This window comes from Daldinia caldariorum (assembly GCF_022478825.1).
Source record: "Daldinia caldariorum strain CBS 122874 unplaced genomic scaffold F4812scaffold_5, whole genome shotgun sequence".
Lineage (NCBI taxonomy): Eukaryota > Fungi > Ascomycota > Sordariomycetes > Xylariales > Hypoxylaceae > Daldinia > Daldinia caldariorum.
Window position 1 is genome coordinate 1,008,092 of NW_025953041.1, and position 17,842 is coordinate 1,025,933.

General features: G+C 45.7%; 8 protein-coding genes across 8 annotated transcripts; 4 read left to right on the forward strand and 4 right to left on the reverse strand.

The window, feature by feature from the left end:
• Nucleotides 1-155: 155 nt before the first annotated feature.
• On the reverse strand, nt 156-916 carry F4812DRAFT_327601 (uncharacterized protein). The gene has a single exon (XM_047931534.1). The coding sequence runs from the start codon at nt 590-592 to the stop codon at nt 167-169; it is 426 nt and encodes a 141-aa protein (XP_047791703.1). The 5' UTR covers nt 593-916; the 3' UTR covers nt 156-166.
• Nucleotides 917-1,106: 190 nt separating this feature from the next.
• F4812DRAFT_328068 (uncharacterized protein) lies at nt 1,107-3,937 on the forward strand. Its single transcript, XM_047931537.1, has 2 exons — nt 1,107-2,903; nt 2,966-3,937. The coding sequence occupies exons 1-2, from the start codon at nt 1,332-1,334 to the stop codon at nt 3,602-3,604; spliced, it is 2,211 nt and encodes a 736-aa protein (XP_047791704.1). The 5' UTR covers nt 1,107-1,331; the 3' UTR covers nt 3,605-3,937.
• Nucleotide 3,938: 1 nt separating this feature from the next.
• F4812DRAFT_328069 (uncharacterized protein) lies at nt 3,939-4,809 on the reverse strand. The gene has a single exon (XM_047931538.1). The coding sequence runs from the start codon at nt 4,705-4,707 to the stop codon at nt 4,108-4,110; it is 600 nt and encodes a 199-aa protein (XP_047791705.1). The 5' UTR covers nt 4,708-4,809; the 3' UTR covers nt 3,939-4,107.
• A 1,191-nt stretch (nt 4,810-6,000) lies between these two features.
• On the forward strand, nt 6,001-7,330 carry F4812DRAFT_422903 (deoxyribonuclease NucA/NucB-domain-containing protein). Its single transcript, XM_047933711.1, has 3 exons — nt 6,001-6,276; nt 6,359-6,583; nt 6,650-7,330. Exons 1-3 carry the CDS (start codon nt 6,108-6,110, stop codon nt 7,084-7,086), a joined length of 831 nt encoding a protein of 276 aa, XP_047791706.1. The 5' UTR covers nt 6,001-6,107; the 3' UTR covers nt 7,087-7,330.
• Nucleotides 7,331-8,491: 1,161 nt separating this feature from the next.
• On the forward strand, nt 8,492-10,886 carry F4812DRAFT_470359 (MFS general substrate transporter). Its single transcript, XM_047938972.1, has 7 exons — nt 8,492-8,765; nt 8,836-8,891; nt 8,945-9,135; nt 9,189-9,406; nt 9,471-10,008; nt 10,066-10,245; nt 10,325-10,886. Exons 1-7 carry the CDS (start codon nt 8,601-8,603, stop codon nt 10,666-10,668), a joined length of 1,692 nt encoding a protein of 563 aa, XP_047791707.1. The 5' UTR covers nt 8,492-8,600; the 3' UTR covers nt 10,669-10,886.
• A 480-nt stretch (nt 10,887-11,366) lies between these two features.
• On the reverse strand, nt 11,367-11,702 carry F4812DRAFT_457931 (uncharacterized protein; the record flags this gene model as incomplete). The annotated part of the gene is made up of 1 exon (XM_047937258.1): nt 11,367-11,702. One exon carries the CDS (start codon nt 11,700-11,702, stop codon nt 11,367-11,369), a length of 336 nt encoding a protein of 111 aa, XP_047791708.1.
• Nucleotides 11,703-12,248: 546 nt separating this feature from the next.
• F4812DRAFT_422904 (serine hydrolase FSH) lies at nt 12,249-13,595 on the reverse strand. The gene has a single exon (XM_047933712.1). The coding sequence runs from the start codon at nt 13,294-13,296 to the stop codon at nt 12,499-12,501; it is 798 nt and encodes a 265-aa protein (XP_047791709.1). The 5' UTR covers nt 13,297-13,595; the 3' UTR covers nt 12,249-12,498.
• A 347-nt stretch (nt 13,596-13,942) lies between these two features.
• Nucleotides 13,943-15,844, forward strand: F4812DRAFT_422906 (uncharacterized protein). Its single transcript, XM_047933713.1, has 2 exons — nt 13,943-14,811; nt 14,909-15,844. The coding sequence occupies exons 1-2, from the start codon at nt 14,194-14,196 to the stop codon at nt 15,455-15,457; spliced, it is 1,167 nt and encodes a 388-aa protein (XP_047791710.1). The 5' UTR covers nt 13,943-14,193; the 3' UTR covers nt 15,458-15,844.
• The last annotated feature ends 1,998 nt before the right edge of the window (nt 15,845-17,842 follow it).

Consider the following 17,842-nt stretch of genomic DNA (forward strand, 5'->3'; position numbering starts at 1 on the left):
TCACATTGCCCCCTCCCAGCTTGATTTCGAATGTGCCTTATGAGATCAAAAGTCATGGAGAGGTAAATTCTTGGAAAGTTTGGTATGCGACCGACGGGAATGAGCCATCCCTACTTCAATGTGTCGGATCACGCCACCGTTGAGGCGGGCATTCGGAATGGCTTCATTACCTCCACCTCCGGGCTGCCCATCCGAGGAAGCTGAGACCTGTGATCCAATGGCCCAACGCCTTGAACTTCAGCTTCTCGCACCCGCTTAGCCAAACGACCAGACCATCTCCAAACCTCACCAGAGATAGGACGGCTGCGAATGTCGTGACAGCGGCCGTATTTCCCTGCCACTCTAAAGCTATTAGAGTCATGCCATAGCTAATTTCACGGATACCCTTAAAGTACATGAGCGGCGATGTGAAGCTGGTGATAGATTCATCATCATCGCCATCCTGGTCCGTTAGAGAAGGACCCTTAGTATCAATGTCGATTGGTAGACCGACGTTATTATACTCGGCCTCCGGGGAGAAGATGGCCATAAACCCCCGAGCGAAGCAGGCTGCGCCAAGGATGTATGAAGAGAGGGGGGAAAACGCCGACATTTCGAAAGGACTTAACGATACTGAACCCCTACGCTAAGTGGGTATGTTACTTAATGTTTTGTATCTTATGGTGAAGGAGAATGTAGGACTAGATTTATAATATGGATTCTTGTCTTTTTTTTTCCCTTTAGCATCATGAAAAAAAGTTGACTGAGTTTTACGTGAATATGGCGACCTAACTCATGGCCCTAACCCAACCAGAATAGTAAGATCGTTATTATGTGTAATGTGATGCAAGCTCTCATAGGGCTAACCGGGCTGCCCAGCTGCAATTGTTTATTGATCGGAGAGAAGCGAAAGCGGGCCGGAGCGGGTCAATAAATCCATTGGCACCGCCTTGCACACAACATGGAACTAATCTAAAAGACGTTAGTGCTATATTAGTACTGGATACGGATCACGTGTATGATGCGTTTCTACTCAGCTGGGTCCACCTCGTATTTTTACATACCCCTATATCCGAAAACTCCCCATGTTAAGGGTCTCCCTCTGACGTTAGCTGGGAATATCCTGGCATTAGCACAACAGAAGTGCCGAAGCCTCAAGAAATTCTTTCAAGGATACAAATATAAACATGTTGTGAGCTTTTCAGCATTTACGGAAAAATCAACTTTCATTCAGTAAAAATTTTATTTGAGTAGGGGTTGAGCGTCGTCTAAACAAATGTGTACAATACTTGATATTCTTTGCACTTGTTGACGCGTGCGACGACGGTAAAGTCGTTTAATATACCGCGATTATGCGCTTTGCTTTATTGCACCTTTTCCTTTCTTATGCTTCAGCTGCCTACGTACAATGGCAACATTGCGATGGTTACACACCTGATGAGAGTAGATTCGTCCCGGAGACTCTATCTACCAGCTTAATACACACCAACAAAACTCATGACCGACTTTCCCTAGTCGTCGGCCGCCGGACGAGCGGCAGTGGATGTGAAGAATGGGCTACGAGAATAGCGGCGACAGACGTTGAACTCGATCAGCTTCGCTCCACGAGTATTCGCCGTACTACACCTAATATAACTTGCCAACAAATCCCAACCATAAACCAATCGCGTTTGATCATGGAGGCAGCCATCGATACAAGAGCTTTCCATTCATTTTCTACCTTTCACACTACGATTCACTTAATTGACCATGATGCAAATGAAAACGGCTGTCTACAAGCTAACATCACCCCTGAAATTACCCCTGCTTTACGAGGGGCGTTGCGATATGTGCCGTTAAGCATCCTCTTCTTCGTTCTACTAATCGGCATTGCTAGGTCTGTCCAAGACAGTCTCAAGTCGTCAGCGGCTTCACTCAGGGCCGTTCTTCCAGGGTTTGCCGATTGTTTGCAGTACCTTCAGTTCATCTTCCTCACAGGAAGTTTGAGCCTGTTCTACCCAGGCTTCTATCAGCCCGCGGTTAGCCGGCTGGGATGGATGTCGCTTTTTGCAGATGATTTGGTCCCAAGCAGGTTTGCTTATAAGGGCATCCATGATGGGATCTACGAGATAAACGGTACTTATGGAGGGACGTTCGGCCTCGAGTTGATGACTCAAATTGTTGGTGCTCCCACCATAATGGACACATGGGTGAATATGGTCGTACTTATTGTTGTTATCGCGGCCTTTTCCGCTCTTTGCCTGGAGATTTTCTGGCTTTCAACTCGACCTGATGGTTCCGATACTGGTCTACTTCGGACTTTTAATCGCACCTTGCACGTTGTTCTATCTTACTTCATGCTGCCTCTAATAGCACTATCGTGCTATCAACTTGACAATGCGTCGTATCTGCCATACTGGCATATTCTATATGCATCGGCCTTCATACTCAGTATCCTTGTCGCATTTGTCTGGCTCTTCTTCCAGATCCCAATGCGAAGTCTAGGTATTCTGATCTTCAATGGCCGCAAACAATACCGCCAGGTATCTTCATCGGATGGCCTAACTCAGCAGCATAAATCGTTCATCATTGTTCTTTTTGTGCTAGTATTTATCCGCGGTATCGCCATCGGGGGGCTTCAGATATCGGGAAAGGCACAGTTAGTAGTCCTCGCAGCGTGCGAACTCGTCTTACTAGCATCCATCATTCAGTTTCAGGCCTATAGTCTATTCTCGATTGATACGGTGTCTGCCATCATTCGACTTGGGACGTTATTATGCATGGTCGCTTTTGTGCCTGGAGTCGCATCAGACAATGCGAGAAGTGCCGTCGGCTATCTAATCCTTTTTACACATGCGTGTGTACTCGTTTTCGGGTTTTTTATCCCAGCTTTAATACAGCTTGGAAAGTTATGTTATCAACATTCAGACGATCCAGCCCCTTCAGTACGTTATCCGGAAGTCCAATAAGGGGTATGTGTTGCACGGAAACTAATAAGTTATATTAGGTTTATGGTCTTCGCCAACTTCGCCGGCGTGAAGCTGTAAGGATTAATTTGCCGGACCGCCCCGAATCTTATCCATCTCCGGAAAATGACAGTTATCGAGATAGCTCTGTATATCTTGAATCTGCACACCACTCGGGCGGCAGTAGCGGTTCCCATCGTGACTCGGCTTCCACTTCAAGCTGGAGTTACTATCGACCTCCGCGACACAGCCGCATCTCTCCGCAACACTCTATGAACCCCCTTCAGGATTATGTTCAATCGCAGCAGACATATTCGGAAAATCAAAGTGTGTATTGTAACTCTGCAAATTACTCGAGGCCATCTTCTGACACTGGTTCTTCGGGGTCTTCGGAGAGTGGGTCATCATCCCCAGTGGCGGCTACTGATACCGATACGAAGTCTTTACATCCACGATGGGGCGACTATTCATTCCGTGAATCTGATCTATATTACGGCACGCCAGGGCCGACGGAGACAGGACGTATCGCGCTTAGAGCTCCCGAGGCTGCGACGTCGATGTCTTCGAGACGATCCTTTTCCCTGCAGGGATTATGGGCAGGGGTGTCTAGAGAGTCGCGCACCACGGAAAGGGGTTTCTCGGTTGTCAGGCCTCCTCGGCCTTCGAATCTGCCATCTTGACTTGTTCGCAAAGGTAAGATAGGGGTCATTGAACACGGCTGGCCCGTGGACTCGATGCTTCCTAACTTTTTAGGTATCAGCCTCAAAGAAGATGCTTCCTGCGTTCGTAATTGTAAAACTCTTTAGAGCCCGTATCCCTGCCGGGATATCGCTTAACATACAATTAATTTTTTTCCAATTATATAGGAGCGCTGCATTATACACGAATATTCGTGAATGGTTTAATGAGACTTTTTAAGATATTACTAGCGAATCTTGGTATGTCTTGTAATTAATGTCTGTTGCTGTCAAAGCCTTACGAATTAGGTACAATATACAATCTCTAAATACACTCATACGATATTGATAAGTACCTCAACGATTAATAGTTATTTCCATTTCATATCCTTATAGGTTTTACCTAATTAATGCATGATGCCAATCTGATGCACCTAAATCGCTGATATATTATGTCTAAAGCGCTCTTGTACATGTGTGTTTTACTCTACCTGTTACCGTATCCTTCACTCATCGTCCTCTTCGTCGGTCGTCACTTCTTCTTCCTCTTCCTCCTCGTCATCTAAATCATGCTTCCCATCGATATCAAATGCCTCCTTTGCGCCGTCCATCGTCTCGTCGTTAAGCCACACGCTCGAAAGCAGTATATATCCGTCCTCATACTTGAAGAAGTACTTATCTAGCCTGCCACCCCTCCCTTTCACCCCTTCCATCACGTACACAAACAGCAGCCCGCGGTCCTCCTTCCAGTCCGTTTTCGTCACGACCACGAACGCCTCCGGATACACGTCTACGTCGCCCTTCGACCCACGGCCCCGCCATTTCTTGTCGCGCTTGATCCCCTTGTCCGTCGCAACGTGCGCCGCGACCACGTCCGCGAGGGTCTTGCCCGAGAAGTCGGCCTCGGGCTTCGCGACTTTGAGTATGGGCATGTCGTCCCCGTCTTCGAGCCACTCTCCCTGCAAGACGACGGCGACCTCGTCCAGGTCCACCCCGGGAACGAGCGTGTAAAGGTAGAACGCGCTCGCGCTCCAGGCGTACTTCCTGAACTGTATGAGCTCGGGCGCGGCTTCAGGAAGTGTCAGATCCAAGGATGCAGGCTCCATGATGATGAATGGTGGGGGATTGTGGTAATTTTTTCGTGTTATTGATTGCTCTCAGTGGGGTTGTAGTGTATTCGGATTTTGAATTGAGTTTTTTGTTTGAAAAATAGAACAGTCGGACAGTGACAATGATTAGAGTAGTTCTTTGGTTCTTTGGCTTCTGATGTTGGTAAGAACTCAAGTCCTAAACAGGACCCCGCGCAGAAATGGCGATTGTTGTACAGAGGAGGGATTGTTTTATGGCTGGGCGTTTGGCCGTTGGTTTGGTTGGTTTAAAAGCCAGTGATACTTTTAGATACAGCTGTTGGTTGTATCCCCTTCAAAATGCGCCATTAAGAGTCCTATCCTCCGCCACTTTATTTATGTACTACCAAGCTTTTATTTTTGTGCCGTCAAACAAAGGATTGCGATTCCCATAATTTGACCTGTAAGACATACCGGAAACAAATCTTAATTAGGCTCCTTCAATTAATTACTCGTGAGATTCTTATCTGCTTGTGTCCCATGAGTAATCCTTGACATTTCCACGTATAGCCTTGAGTATATAGTACCTACCTAGTATACCTGGTACTTGAGAACTTCACTTCATATGTCAGCTCAGCTGAATAGACCAGTGGTGTGGTAGGGCTGTTTAACCTTCTAGTTTAAGCTAGAGGGTTCCCTAAATATAACAGCGTGCAGCCTTATGTAGTACAGGCCCGTGAATGTCTTGGTTATGAACACTACCCCAAACTATTGAATATGTACGTTATATGATGCCGATCGAAAAGGGGCAAGCCACCTACCTTCGTCGAAAAGAAATTCCGCTATCATATGCCAGCTACATACCTAGGTACCATATCCCTGAGATACAAAGTAAACCAACACCTTTTTGTTTCTCATCCTTTAGTGGCATCTGAGCATCAGTCAGCGAACAAATGTTCGCAAAGTCAATGAAACAGCCGAGTTGGTAGGAGCCAAGGGACCTTTTCCCATCCTGCTCTATCTATGGCGTCCACTAAAAATATTTCCGCGTAACGAGTTGTTTTGCGCCTCCCGTATTTGGCAAATCCGCCAACATAAGATACAACAGCTTGATAGATATGCTTACCACAGGAGGTTACCTACCTGATACAATCCATAAGCAAGAGTTGGGCACTACCATGGCTTTTCTGAAACGAGTTATCCCAATCACTGTAAGCCATAAGCCGTTACCACAAGTTGTTCGAAGGCACACTGGTATTCCGTCCTGAGTCCTATTTAAGAAAGGTTGAGATATTGAAGATATAAAGGGATATATATTTTAACCAAGTTTAGCCATATAGATAGAAGACTAAACAAATTCCATACGCTCATCCAGTATCCCTTTTACTACTTACATCTTGTTACCTTGTTTCCTTGTTTTCATTGTATATATATTTATTATGAAGGCGTCTTGGATTCTCTCAATCATCGCGGCGACTCCCGTGGCCCTGGCCCTCGGCCAGGAGTCTTCTCTGGACAGTGCAGAGCTTATCATCAGGGCCACTCAAAAAAGGGTTGTAACGTTTGATTGTGATCGAATGCCAGAGGTTTGTCACAATATGTGCTTTGGTACGACTCACTGAAGATTTAGCCCCCCTTCAACTAGTATAAGTTTGAATATCTCAGCTAAATAACTGACTTGATTACCTAGCTGTCCACTGCAAACACAAGCCTAAGCAACTTACTTGGGATAAGCCTCTCTACGATGTCGAGAGAAAGCGTAGGCTGTCAGCAGGCTGTGGCCAGAACAACCGCTGCAGCGAGAAGAAGTTGAAGAAAAAGGGGTATAACTGTGATGAGTACCCCTTCGCCACGACCAAGCAGGCAGATAGAGGTGGCCAGATCAACCGCTGCGTGCCAAGAAGCGAGAATAGCCGTAAGTTGAAGCCATGGGCACCCCGTTAGCAAAATTAGCAATCTACTTATATTCTATCCTACATAGGCCAAGGGGCAATCCTGGGCCAGTTATACCGATCCAGAGGAATATATAAGAAAACTGGGTGTAATGGCAGGAAGAATTGCAGCTTCACGGTTGCTTTTAAAGGCAGCAAGACCAAGACGATCGGCCCCTGCAAGACGAAGCCCGACTGCAAGGCCGACAGCAACCAGTGGAACAAGAGCGGCCCACTCAAGCGCGAGGAGCCCCAAAGGCCGCAGACCGTGGCAGAGTACAAGCTCCGCCATAGTGGTGACACCATCACATCTTCCGAAGACTTACAGCCCGGCGATCTAGTATACCACATTGTGGAGCGTAATGCTACTCTTGCCGAGAAGCAGTTCAATGACCACATTTTCGACGAGTCCGCTGGGCTTGACCAGTATGATTACATGTCTGATAATATGGACATAGAAGAGGATGAGATCCTTGATAAGATCTAGTGCGATATATGATATATATTATATATAGAATTAGACTCTGTTTGGTAGAGGCGAGGCTTGGAAAGGTTTTAAGTATCTCTTGTATATATTTCCTTGTACATATGTATTCACCGACTAAGTTTGGGCATATATTTTGCATACCTTTTGTATATACATATTACATACCTTGATGGTGTGTGTATATTATATCAGGAAACATTCAGAGCCGGTTAACTTAGATACCTATCCTAGTGACTATGAAGAACGCCGTTAGTGGTGGGGCACAGCCTCGACGCATGCAAGCCATTCAGGGGCAAAATGTATGCGTGTGACTTTAGGTAATGTTGGCTACGTTAAGCATAGACGAAGAAACGCCAAGTAATCCTATAAAGCCTTCTCAGGCTTATTTTATCTTACCAGGTTACACGCCAAGATCAAGATTCACAAACGAACATGAATGTCGAGATAGTAAATATGATGACCCTGAGACCAAGCCGACCCATTAAGTTATAGGGTAAGACAGTTTAGTATTACGGAACAGTAATTCATGGATGTGAAAAGAGCTCCGACTGACTCTGGATTCGTTGTAAGATGATAGTAGCCAGCCCAGCGAGTAGAAACCATCTTTTACTATTACAAGTTCAATTGAACCAAACCAGACATAATGCCTATCGTCTGTTCGAGTACGCAGGTACATTAGATACTCTGTGACAGGTCCCTGTAGCGGGGTCCGACTTTAACTCATAATCGAGAAAAGACCGGATGGCGACACATGGCGACATTCCACCTCCAATTGTCATCATACGGTTCGGTTCAACATTATACACATTACTTGGCTCGTCAGCGTTTTCTCATCGCTGAAATTCTTCTCTGGCAATAACGTTTTTATTGCAATTCGATTTGACAAATGGCTTAGACGATAGATAGGTAGCTTCGGCTTTTTATCTGTAAATCCCAGCGATTGAGGACTTGTACTCGGGTAAAGGTTAGGTCGAATGTAGCACTTAAGTGACACCCATAGCTATACCATCTATTTGAACTTGCAGGTATAGCTTTATATTACTGAATACTTTTTGTTAGGTAACCCGGAATCTTGTAACCTCCTAATCCAAACAGCTATCATAATTGAAAGCACATGCTGAGTTGTTATTTGTTTTTTCTTATCTCCAAGTTTGTTTCGGCGGCAAGAATGCTTATTCTAGACCATGCTGGCGTATGCGTATCGATCGTCACCCCACAATCACCATTCAGCTGCAATGCATAGGTACCTAGATAGTGAATCGCGCTAGAGATTTTTCGAATAATAATTCCGTGATCGAGACCCAGCGCCCCCCACGCATGGGGACTCTTACCCTGATCCCTGGCTGGTGGCGGCATATAGCTAATTATCAGTATCGATGATACCATAGCACCTACGTCGTGATACCTTACACCTAATCCCATACTAGGCATATATAATGTACTATCTAGATATCTTGAGGGCTTTCCAGATATGATCGACCAAAGCGACCATCTCAAGCGGACATTGCGTCACGATGGCAACTATTCTCGTCCAAAACATCAGCGACAAGAAGACAGCTACAGAGTCAACTATCTCACTTGATAGTGATGGCGTACCGCCATTAGGAGCTCCGAAGCAGGAGAAGCGTTTTTGGTTCCAACGTACAAAGGACTTCGATATCAACGCGATTGCGACGCAGGTAACGAACTCATAAACCGAAAGTAGGAATCGTCAATGGAAGCGACTGACAGATAGTTATATGTGTTTAGCCAAGTGTATTTGATGATCCTCAGACGGCGGAAAAATACCAACCCCGCGATGACTGGTATGTCCTACATTGGTTTGTAGACAGCTTATGAAAAGCTCATCCAGCAATAGGGAGAACTTGCACCGGTTCGATCCCAAGGCGCGATGGAAATGGGCGGAGGAATATGCCATCGTCCGGAAGATAGACTGGAGAATTATGATCTGGGCATGTGTCATGTTCATGGCACTCGAGCTGGACAGGGCGAACCTAGCACAAGCTCTCACAGACAACTTCCTTAATGATCTTCACTTTTCTACAAACGGTGTGTTTGGTCATAAGTCCACGCCGCTTTTTATCCCACTGACATGAGTTGAGATTACAATCTCGGAAACACGGTGTTCAAGTTATCTTTTCTCTGCGCGGAATTACCCTCGCAACTTGTGTCGAAGTGGATGGGACCCGACCGATGGATTCCAAGCCAAATGGTGCTGTGGTCTATCGTAGCTGGCGGTCAGTTTTGGCTTTCGGGTCGGAGCTCGTTCTTGGCTACGCGAGCTTTGCTAGGAATACTTCAAGGCGGATTTATCCCTGATGTCAGTACCTTAATATCTGATATCTTCCTCTTGGGATTTTAACCCTAATTATTATTGGATACAGGTTATCTTATACTTATCGTACTTCTACAAGCATCATGAACTTACCATCCGGCTCGGATTCTTTTGGACTATGATGAGCGTCGCTGATATCCTCTCTGCGCTCATCGGTGCTGGCCTGCTGAAGATGCGAGGAGTCCTCGGGTACGCTGGCTGGCGCTGGCTTTTCTTACTGGAAGCCTTAATAACCCTGATTGTTGGGTTATTCTCATTTGTCCTGATGCCGGCCGGCCCCTGTCAGACTGCTAGCTGGTTCAGAGGGAAGAATGGTTGGTTCACGCCACGGGAGGAGACTATAATCGTCAACCGAGTCCTACGGGAAGACCCAAGTAAGAGCGGCATGCACAATCGCCAACCGATCACACCGAAGCTGTTATGGAAATGTCTTAAAGATTTTGACCTTTGGCCACTATACATCATCGGGTTTACTTTCCAGATCCCCGCTGTTCCGGAGCAGCAGTACCTAACCCTGTCCTTACGACAAATGAATTTCGATACCTTCTCGTCAAACCTCCTGTCTATTCCAAATACGGTAATCCACAGTAAGGGACTCCTCAAGAACCAAAACATAAACTATAATATCCGCTAACTAGGTTTAGTCTTCACGATGCTTGCAAACACGTACGCGGCCGAAATATTCGGCAACCTCACCCTTGTTGCAGTGGTCGGGCAATTCTGGATTCTGCCGTTCTTAATATATCTGAATGTGGCCGACACGTCGAGTGCTAGCAGATGGGTCATCTGGACCGTGACAACTCTCCTGCTTTCATATCCAAATGGTACACGACGGCCCCTGTTTACCCCTCCTCCCCCTTTTTCCTCTATTCCGGCAGAGAAATACTAACAAGCTCCTAACAGCCCATGCCATCCAAGTCGCCTGGAACTCGAGAAACTCAAACACCGTGCGATCCCGCACAGTCTCAGCCGCATGCTACAACATGTTCTGCCAAGCCGGCGGCATCATAGCATCGAACATCTACCGAGCAGACGACGCGCCCCTCTACCGACGCGGCAACAGGCAGCTCATAGGCATCCTTGTGGGAAACATCGGGATCTACGGTCTGACCAAGGTCTACTACGTCCTCCGAAATAGGTACAGGGACCGGAAGTGGAACGCGATGACTGCCGAGGAAAAATTGGACTATCTCTCGACGACAACTGACGAGGGAAATAAGCGCTTGGATTTCCGGTTCGCGCACTGATATAATACTGGTAACTAGGCGTTCGTACTCTACTAGATAGGTATGTAGGTATCTACCTCTGTCTAAGTGTCAGGGGTTTACGGGCTATGTATATCAAGGGGAGTCAGATCCGTTGTTAGAGAATAGAATATCCGGGGGTATCAGTTCAACATATAACATCCGTCAAGGGGATAAGCCTTCTGATGCTTATTTCTCTAAGGCCACCGCTTCAATGTAACCCCTATTCAATCCTAACTTCGTGCTTAAATACCTATGAAGCTACCAGAGTGCCGATTGTTAACTTTGAAATATTTTCCTTACATTATATCTTATCGGAAAGATGCGGATCTAGGGTTGAATTTTGCTATCTCTATATTGAATTTCATGTTCTTACGATATTAAGGCAGCTTGTAATAATTTTATAATTAAGATATATAGTTATTACCATGAAGTAGCTAGCTATGAGTAGGCAGGTAACTATTCGAGACAGCCAGTGTATCTTGTGTTACAAATTGCATTCTCAGCTTCAAGATGAAAGGCTGTACTTGGACTTAGTAAGGAGAACATTGCAAATCAAAAAAAATAGCGCCATCGTGCCAGGTTTGACCGGGCGTAGACGCGTATAGCACCAAGGTATTATCCATCGGAACCATCGGCTCCGATCACTCAGCCCAAAAGAATTCTCGTCCGTCTCCGATCGTGCCCTTGCCCTCATCCTATTAGTCGGAGTCCTGGAGCTCCTCCTGCTCGGTGCTCTCGTCGAAGGCGGTTTGGATCTTGGATTCGATCGACTTGAGGGTCTTCAGCGCGGCAGAGATTCGTGCCTGCTCGTACCCCCCTCTGAAGACATCCAGGTCCTCGGCTTCGTTGAGTTTCTTCCAGGTATCCACGATCCAGTCCATGCACTCGTTGAACTTCCGAAACTTCCACGCCGGTAGAATCTCGTCCTCGACAATATCGCCTTCGATATCGCTCTCGAGGTCCATGATGTTCGACAGTACCGTTTCGAGGTCATCTATGGACTTGATCTCGTCGGGATCGCTGGAGGGAGGCATTGTAGGTAGTGGGTTGATGGCTTTCGGAATGTGTTTTTTTTTTCTCTTTGTGTGTGTGTGTGTGTGTGTGTGTGTGTGTGTAGGCAGTATAGATTTGAAGTGGCCGTCGAGAAGAGTGGTAGGCAACTTGGGTAGGTTTTATGGGTTTGCGGGAGACATGCAGGAAGAGAAAGAAGAGCCGTAACCCAAAGTGCTTTTATCTACGACATCCATAGTGCCTAGCTAAAGGCCACACCAGGAATGAAGCTTGGCCACATCTGGATATGACCAGTGTAGTGATCGGATAACCGACGTTGAGATGAATAATTGATACGTTGATATTGATTCAATACTTGGCAGGTAATGATGAAGACGGAATTTGAGATCAATCATGCAATATGAATGTGATGAGTCTTTAACTATCTCATAGCTTCTAACATTCACCAGGAACAGGAATATGTATTAGACATGTCTTATTGTACGTGTTTTCAAATGTGTCGTTACAGTCATTGTCTATGTCAGGGACATCCAATGTTCACTGGCAAATCTGAATGCAAGGTGTTCAAGTGCGATGTGTAAGTGTTATATGTGTATCAAATCTATCTGTAAATGACGGGTTCCCTGCGTCTATTTTGGTAGGTACCTGTTAGATACATTAGGTACGTAAGGTACTGATGTGTGCTTTTAAGTAGAAACCCCTTTCCTTAAGATACTCATTTTCCTTAATATAGCTCATACCTAAGACTAATTCTTAATCTTCGTCAGAAAGGCTTACGGCCTCTTTGTACCATAATCAAAATAACGAAAATGAAATTCATTAATGTTTCAGCGCTCCTGTCGTTCTCGCAACGTCTAGAATCTGATCCACCAAGGGTTGCACATCCGTTCCTTTCAGTGGCACCCTATGCGCCCCATCCCACTCAACCAGTCTAGCTGTTTCCGAATCGCAATATTCCTCGTATAACTCGCGATGCAGATTCAAACCTGGATCACTGAGGCCGTGAACATGAATAGTCGGGAGTTTTAAGATGTGACTTCCACTCATCATTTCCATTAGATCTGGCGCGCCTGTAAGACCGACTTCTGATGCCCTGCTTAACATAGTTGACGTGAACACTTCGGGGTCGAGGTTCACCAGCGGTGCCCGGCCAGCCATGATGACAGCGAACTTCCAGTCGGAGCCTGCCTGCGTCGGCCCCAGCTTCTCGGTACGGATCTGTTGTCGATATAATATGCTTGCCGCGAGTTTGGCGCCCTGGCTAAATCCGAGGAGCCCCACCCAGGGGCCTGTGGCGCCCAGATGGTCATCGGCATCCATGGCGCTTTTCAGAGCGGCGTTTACGTCGGCGATCGCACGGGCATCCTCCACTTCCTGGTGTTCGGGAAGCCAACGCAGCCACCTTTTGAACGGGCCGTGCTCTGCGTAGACTGAGAGAACGTCGGGACCGGCGCTAGACTCGTAAGGCGCCTCGGCATACACCATACGGAAATAAGGCTCTAGCGTCCGCGACACCACTCGGCATTGAGCCCGAAAGATACGAGCATTGGTTCCGCCACCGTGCAAGCAGAGGATGCGTGGTAGATGCAAAGTCGCATCTTCACCGTTTGTCGCCATAATAGGTATGCAACACGGGTACTAAACAGTACTGATGCTTGTGCTAAGGTACTTCAAATAAAGATATAATTATTTGACGTATAGATTCAAACCAAGTTTACTTGATGCACACAGAGCGATAATTAAAGTTTAGTCCTCGAGTTTAAAGTGCTGTGGTAGGAAACCAAATGCGATAAAAAAGAAAAAAGAAAAAAAGGGTGTGGATGACAGATGACAGATGACGGATGGTAGAAGGTAGATGGTGCCCAGGTGAGCTATCAATCTCGTTATCAAAAAGTCCGGAACCGCGTTCACAGCGGATGGTAATCGGAGGGATGCAAACGGGATCATTGATTCCTTGCGAAAAGGTCCCGATGGCCAATCAAGATGCTAGGATTCAATACTCAGCTTCGGACTTCACCAACGATAGCCAATTATAGGTTAGTAAAGCTTTGTCAGCTCACCCTCCGATAATCGCTTATTCTCTTTTGGCTCCTTCATCCCGGTGAGCTTACTTGAAATTTTCAGCTATCGGTATAATGAAGCTTTATAGAAGAAATAAAGTAAACTATCTAAGCTTAAAAGTTATACCAAATTAGGCCCTATAACGTTCTTTGATTGGTGGGTTAGGTACCTAACAGTCCCCATTTTATCACAATCGACCAGATCTACAACTGTTGCATGCCGTTGCTATCTTCTAAATCAATATCGTTTTATCTAAAGCATGCGGCATTGGCACGATGTAACGCTCATGCGTGCAGGAATCCTTCCCTATAACCTTGGCAGGTTGATAGTTGCTCCGATCCGAAGGTCAATTAGGCATCAACACTAGATCCATAGTCTCTACATTTCTCAGTTCAAGAGCAAGGGAAGAAAAAGCCTATTAACAGACGTACTGGACATTCATCATAGAAAGCCATGTCGAGAGCTTATTATAATCAGCTTTGTTGCGCCATTTGCGATGTGGCTTTTCTACCTTCTACTTCACAGCTCAGCAAAGCTATGGAATGGCTGGCAGACGTCGTACTATTAAGTGATCCAGAACGCGAGTTTGAACTGCTATCTAAAAATCTCAATAGGGAGAAAACCCAAAATGAGCCTCTACCAAGCCCTCGGATTCTACAAGAAATCAAGAAAACTCGTGCAGAGTTTGTGGGGGGCACAGATTTCCGAATTTTCACCACGTTTGGTGACGAGGACCACCGTAGAATAGTTCTGCCATATGATATGTATGAACGCATATATGGCCAAAACGACCCATGGGGCCCGTCGCCATATTTTATGCCGGTGCATAGAGCCTGTATCGATTTGGCCGAGACCATTATGTGCCGCTGTCACAACATTGTAGTTCGCGACCTGCGTACCCTGTGGAAAGTCTTGCGCATGCGAATGGTTGCTAGTCTGACCTTCAGCCATACTGCCAATCAAGTTCATAGAACTTGGCCGACCGACAGAATCCAACTACCTCACGGTTACTATATACCCTCACAGCCCTATATTTTCGATATCGACCCTTTAGGCCAGGGCGAGTGGTGGGTATGTACCTATGCATGATATACCTAACCCTTATATTCACGATTCACTATTTTGGTAGTATCCTACTAACGATTCGCTAATACGCGCATGTATCTAGGAGGCCAACCCTCTGGCCATACCAAAATTAACTTCCACAGTCCTTGACAACCTGCAGAGCCTACCAACTGCGCGGCCAGCAACCGCACAGACCATTACATTTCACAAAGCTCTCGTAGCGTTGCCAAATGAGCTACAGGTTCTTATTCGGTCCTACATAGTATCAGAGAACGGGATTCCCAGCCGATGCAACGGGCTCCTACCCCAGTGGATGTGGCGTGAAATGCTATTAGGGGGTGAAATCGTACCATTCCTTTACGACATCGACGTCACTACCGTGAAGGAATTCTATGCGCAATGGCGACGTGTTAATGGCGACCAAGAACCCAACTGGGAACTCCTCGTCCGTAAGCTTAGCCAGGTGGCCTGGCGGATGTGGGACGTGGAAGGCAGCGCGTTGAAAATACCTAACGGGCTACGAAATCGCAGACGCATCTGGAAACTGGTCGGAGAGATGTACGTGAACGACCTGGCCCACACGCAACCCAAGTACGCCCCGTGGATACCAGAGTTTTGGGACCGAAAAGGGAGGCCACTGTACCTTAGGTGATATGTTTAGGAATAGTTGAAACTATTGTTTCTATGTTACAGTTCTGTAGTTCTTTGGACGGTCGGGCTTTCCCTTGCATTGTGGATGATATTTGATCGTAAGATAGATTAGGTAGCCTTGATTCTATGGCTAGGGTAGCATTAGTACTCGAAGTAGGTACAGGGATGTTATCGATGTTCGATCTAAGCCGGATCGCAAAACTTTTTAACTTTCACAGGGAACGACATCACAATTAGGGAAATAAAAACTAAAAATACCACGTTGAAAAACTGATTTTCTTATAGTATCTATAGTAAGACGTCCCAGATATGGAAGTTGTGGATGCGGAAGTTCTAGAATGATGATATTTAAAGCTTAGTTTGACTACAGTTTATAATGTACCCACAAAACAATTAGGAAGTGTGCGTACACGCGTGGACTAGGCCTCGACTTTGGTTGACAGGGGAAATAAGGCGCGCTTCTACGCTCCTGTCAAAGTCTAAGATAGTACTAAGTACCTCAGCATTGTCTAGAGGTTGGAGTGTGTGCAGTTCACGGGCATTTACTCGGGCCAAAAGCCCTCAGCAAGATTCTACTTCGCAACAAATTCTATTATTGTACCTAGCTATCTAGCATGCATGAAGTAGATACATGAATATATGCTTCGCTAGTCAAGAGATGGAACTGAAGCAGTAAAAACAGAAACCTTTTATCCATATCCAACTTGTACCTAGGTATGCATTAAAGAAATACTTCACCAGCAAACTTTTATGTCGGGACGCCGAGGGCAATATTTGTCATGGATCTATGAGTAGAGTTCCACTGTATCGTGTATTTAGGTTCATCCCACACCTCCTTAGATACCGCGTGGGTACCCAAGATAAGCATTAATCTAGTACCTATGAGGCCAAGGCACAAGACATTAGTAGGTCAGGGCTCGAATCTCATTAGGGGGGGGAACGGGCAGAGAACGTGAGACGGCTACGATCCTCGCCGGTCGGTGGAATAGAGGCCACTGTCGTTCGGGTGAAGGGATTCGCGGGTCGGGAGGCAGGCCAAGGTCTCGTCGTAGGCGACCAAGGGCAGTCTCCATCGATCGCCGGAGGATCGTGTCCGGGGCGAAGTCTAGAACACAAGAGCTAGGTAAGTAACATGAGGTTAGAGTAGTATCCAAAGATTGTAGCGTATCCAAAAAAAAAAAAAGGAAAAGAAAGATGGGTATAAATAGGTAGCGAGAAATAAATAAGTATGATATAATGAGAAGATAGGACAGTATAGTAATAAAGAGATAGAAGTAAAAGGTAGAAGTAAAAAATAAAAAGTAAAAAGTAAAAAGATGTAGAAGTAGGAGATAGCAAGTGAAGATAGAAGGATTGGAAAATATATTGGTATGATGATTGTATGAAGTAGAAGACTTGTGGTGAGATTGGTGAAGAGGATGGTAGAATGAAGGAGGAAGAAAGATGCCAGATTGGGGGAGGATGGCCAGACTTTTATACCTGTTGGGGGGGCGGCCAAATCAAATTCTAATCAGAATCAGTGCATTACTGATTCTGCAGTTGTCTAAAAATTAAATCATTTTCCAGTTGATTTTAATAATTGCGTACCTTCCCAAGGAAGGTGCGTAGTTAGAGCTTTGCGGCTCTTCTACTAGTGGAGATAAGGTCCAAACTTTAAAAAAATGCACATCATCAATTGGCCAATCAAACACCCTTGTTAAATCCGGAAATGGAATCAACCCACTAAGTGGAACATTGTACCTTCCTATTTTTATCTTTTCGCAGACAACATTCAGCCCTACTACGAAGGTACCTAGAATCAAATCATTTACATTTCTGTATTTTGACAAACGTAACTGATAAAGAGAATTATCAACCAATCAAATAATTTCATATTTGACATTTTGCAATTGCCACGCGCAGGCAGGTCTGATTACAGGTACCGTGCATTTACTCATACCGTAGCAATAAGCAGTAATATCTTGCCCATGAACAGCACCGGCCATAAATGTACATGAATTATGATGAAGCTTTACCAATTATGTATGATGCGATTTATTCTTAGGATCAGCCAACGCTGTCTTAGTACTAGAAATAAAATAGTCAAGCTAGCATCTTTATGTACATTGACGCTCCTCCGTACGCCGAGGGCCTATTTAGATAATCACACTAGACAAAACGACCTACCTAGACAGGTGATTTACCACCAAGAAAGTTTTATCTGATACTCCAGTACTTAGAGATATTCTATTACCGAGCCTTGTATTAATGATTTTGCCAGTAAGAAATTTAATTCCCATACCGGCACATCGCTGCCAAAACTTTATCCACCCCGCTATGTTTCTCAGGTATTCAACTATCAAAGATCCGCCCCCCACTTCATGAGCTTTTTACATTGCCCAACTGG

Bases quoted from the DNA above. Each gene is read 5' to 3' on its own strand.
- F4812DRAFT_327601 (XM_047931534.1), bottom strand. From the start codon at position 592: ATGTCGGCGTTTTCCCCCCTCTCTTCATACATCCTTGGCGCAGCCTGC.
- F4812DRAFT_328068 (XM_047931537.1), top strand. From the start codon at position 1,332: ATGCGCTTTGCTTTATTGCACCTTTTCCTTTCTTATGCTTCAGCTGCC. The intron at 2,904-2,965 runs GTACGTTATCCG...AAGTTATATTAG, and splicing joins CAGACGATCCAGCCCCTTCA to GTTTATGGTCTTCGCCAACT.
- F4812DRAFT_328069 (XM_047931538.1), bottom strand. From the start codon at position 4,707: ATGGAGCCTGCATCCTTGGATCTGACACTTCCTGAAGCCGCGCCCGAG.
- F4812DRAFT_422903 (XM_047933711.1), top strand. From the start codon at position 6,108: ATGAAGGCGTCTTGGATTCTCTCAATCATCGCGGCGACTCCCGTGGCC. The intron at 6,277-6,358 runs GTACGACTCACT...TTGATTACCTAG, and splicing joins TTGTCACAATATGTGCTTTG to CTGTCCACTGCAAACACAAG. The intron at 6,584-6,649 runs GTAAGTTGAAGC...TATCCTACATAG, and splicing joins GCCAAGAAGCGAGAATAGCC to GCCAAGGGGCAATCCTGGGC.
- F4812DRAFT_470359 (XM_047938972.1), top strand. From the start codon at position 8,601: ATGGCAACTATTCTCGTCCAAAACATCAGCGACAAGAAGACAGCTACA. The intron at 8,892-8,944 runs GTATGTCCTACA...ATCCAGCAATAG, and splicing joins TACCAACCCCGCGATGACTG to GGAGAACTTGCACCGGTTCG. The intron at 9,407-9,470 runs GTCAGTACCTTA...TATTGGATACAG, and splicing joins AAGGCGGATTTATCCCTGAT to GTTATCTTATACTTATCGTA.
- F4812DRAFT_422904 (XM_047933712.1), bottom strand. From the start codon at position 13,296: ATGGCGACAAACGGTGAAGATGCGACTTTGCATCTACCACGCATCCTC.
- F4812DRAFT_422906 (XM_047933713.1), top strand. From the start codon at position 14,194: ATGTCGAGAGCTTATTATAATCAGCTTTGTTGCGCCATTTGCGATGTG. The intron at 14,812-14,908 runs GTATGTACCTAT...GCATGTATCTAG, and splicing joins TAGGCCAGGGCGAGTGGTGG to GAGGCCAACCCTCTGGCCAT.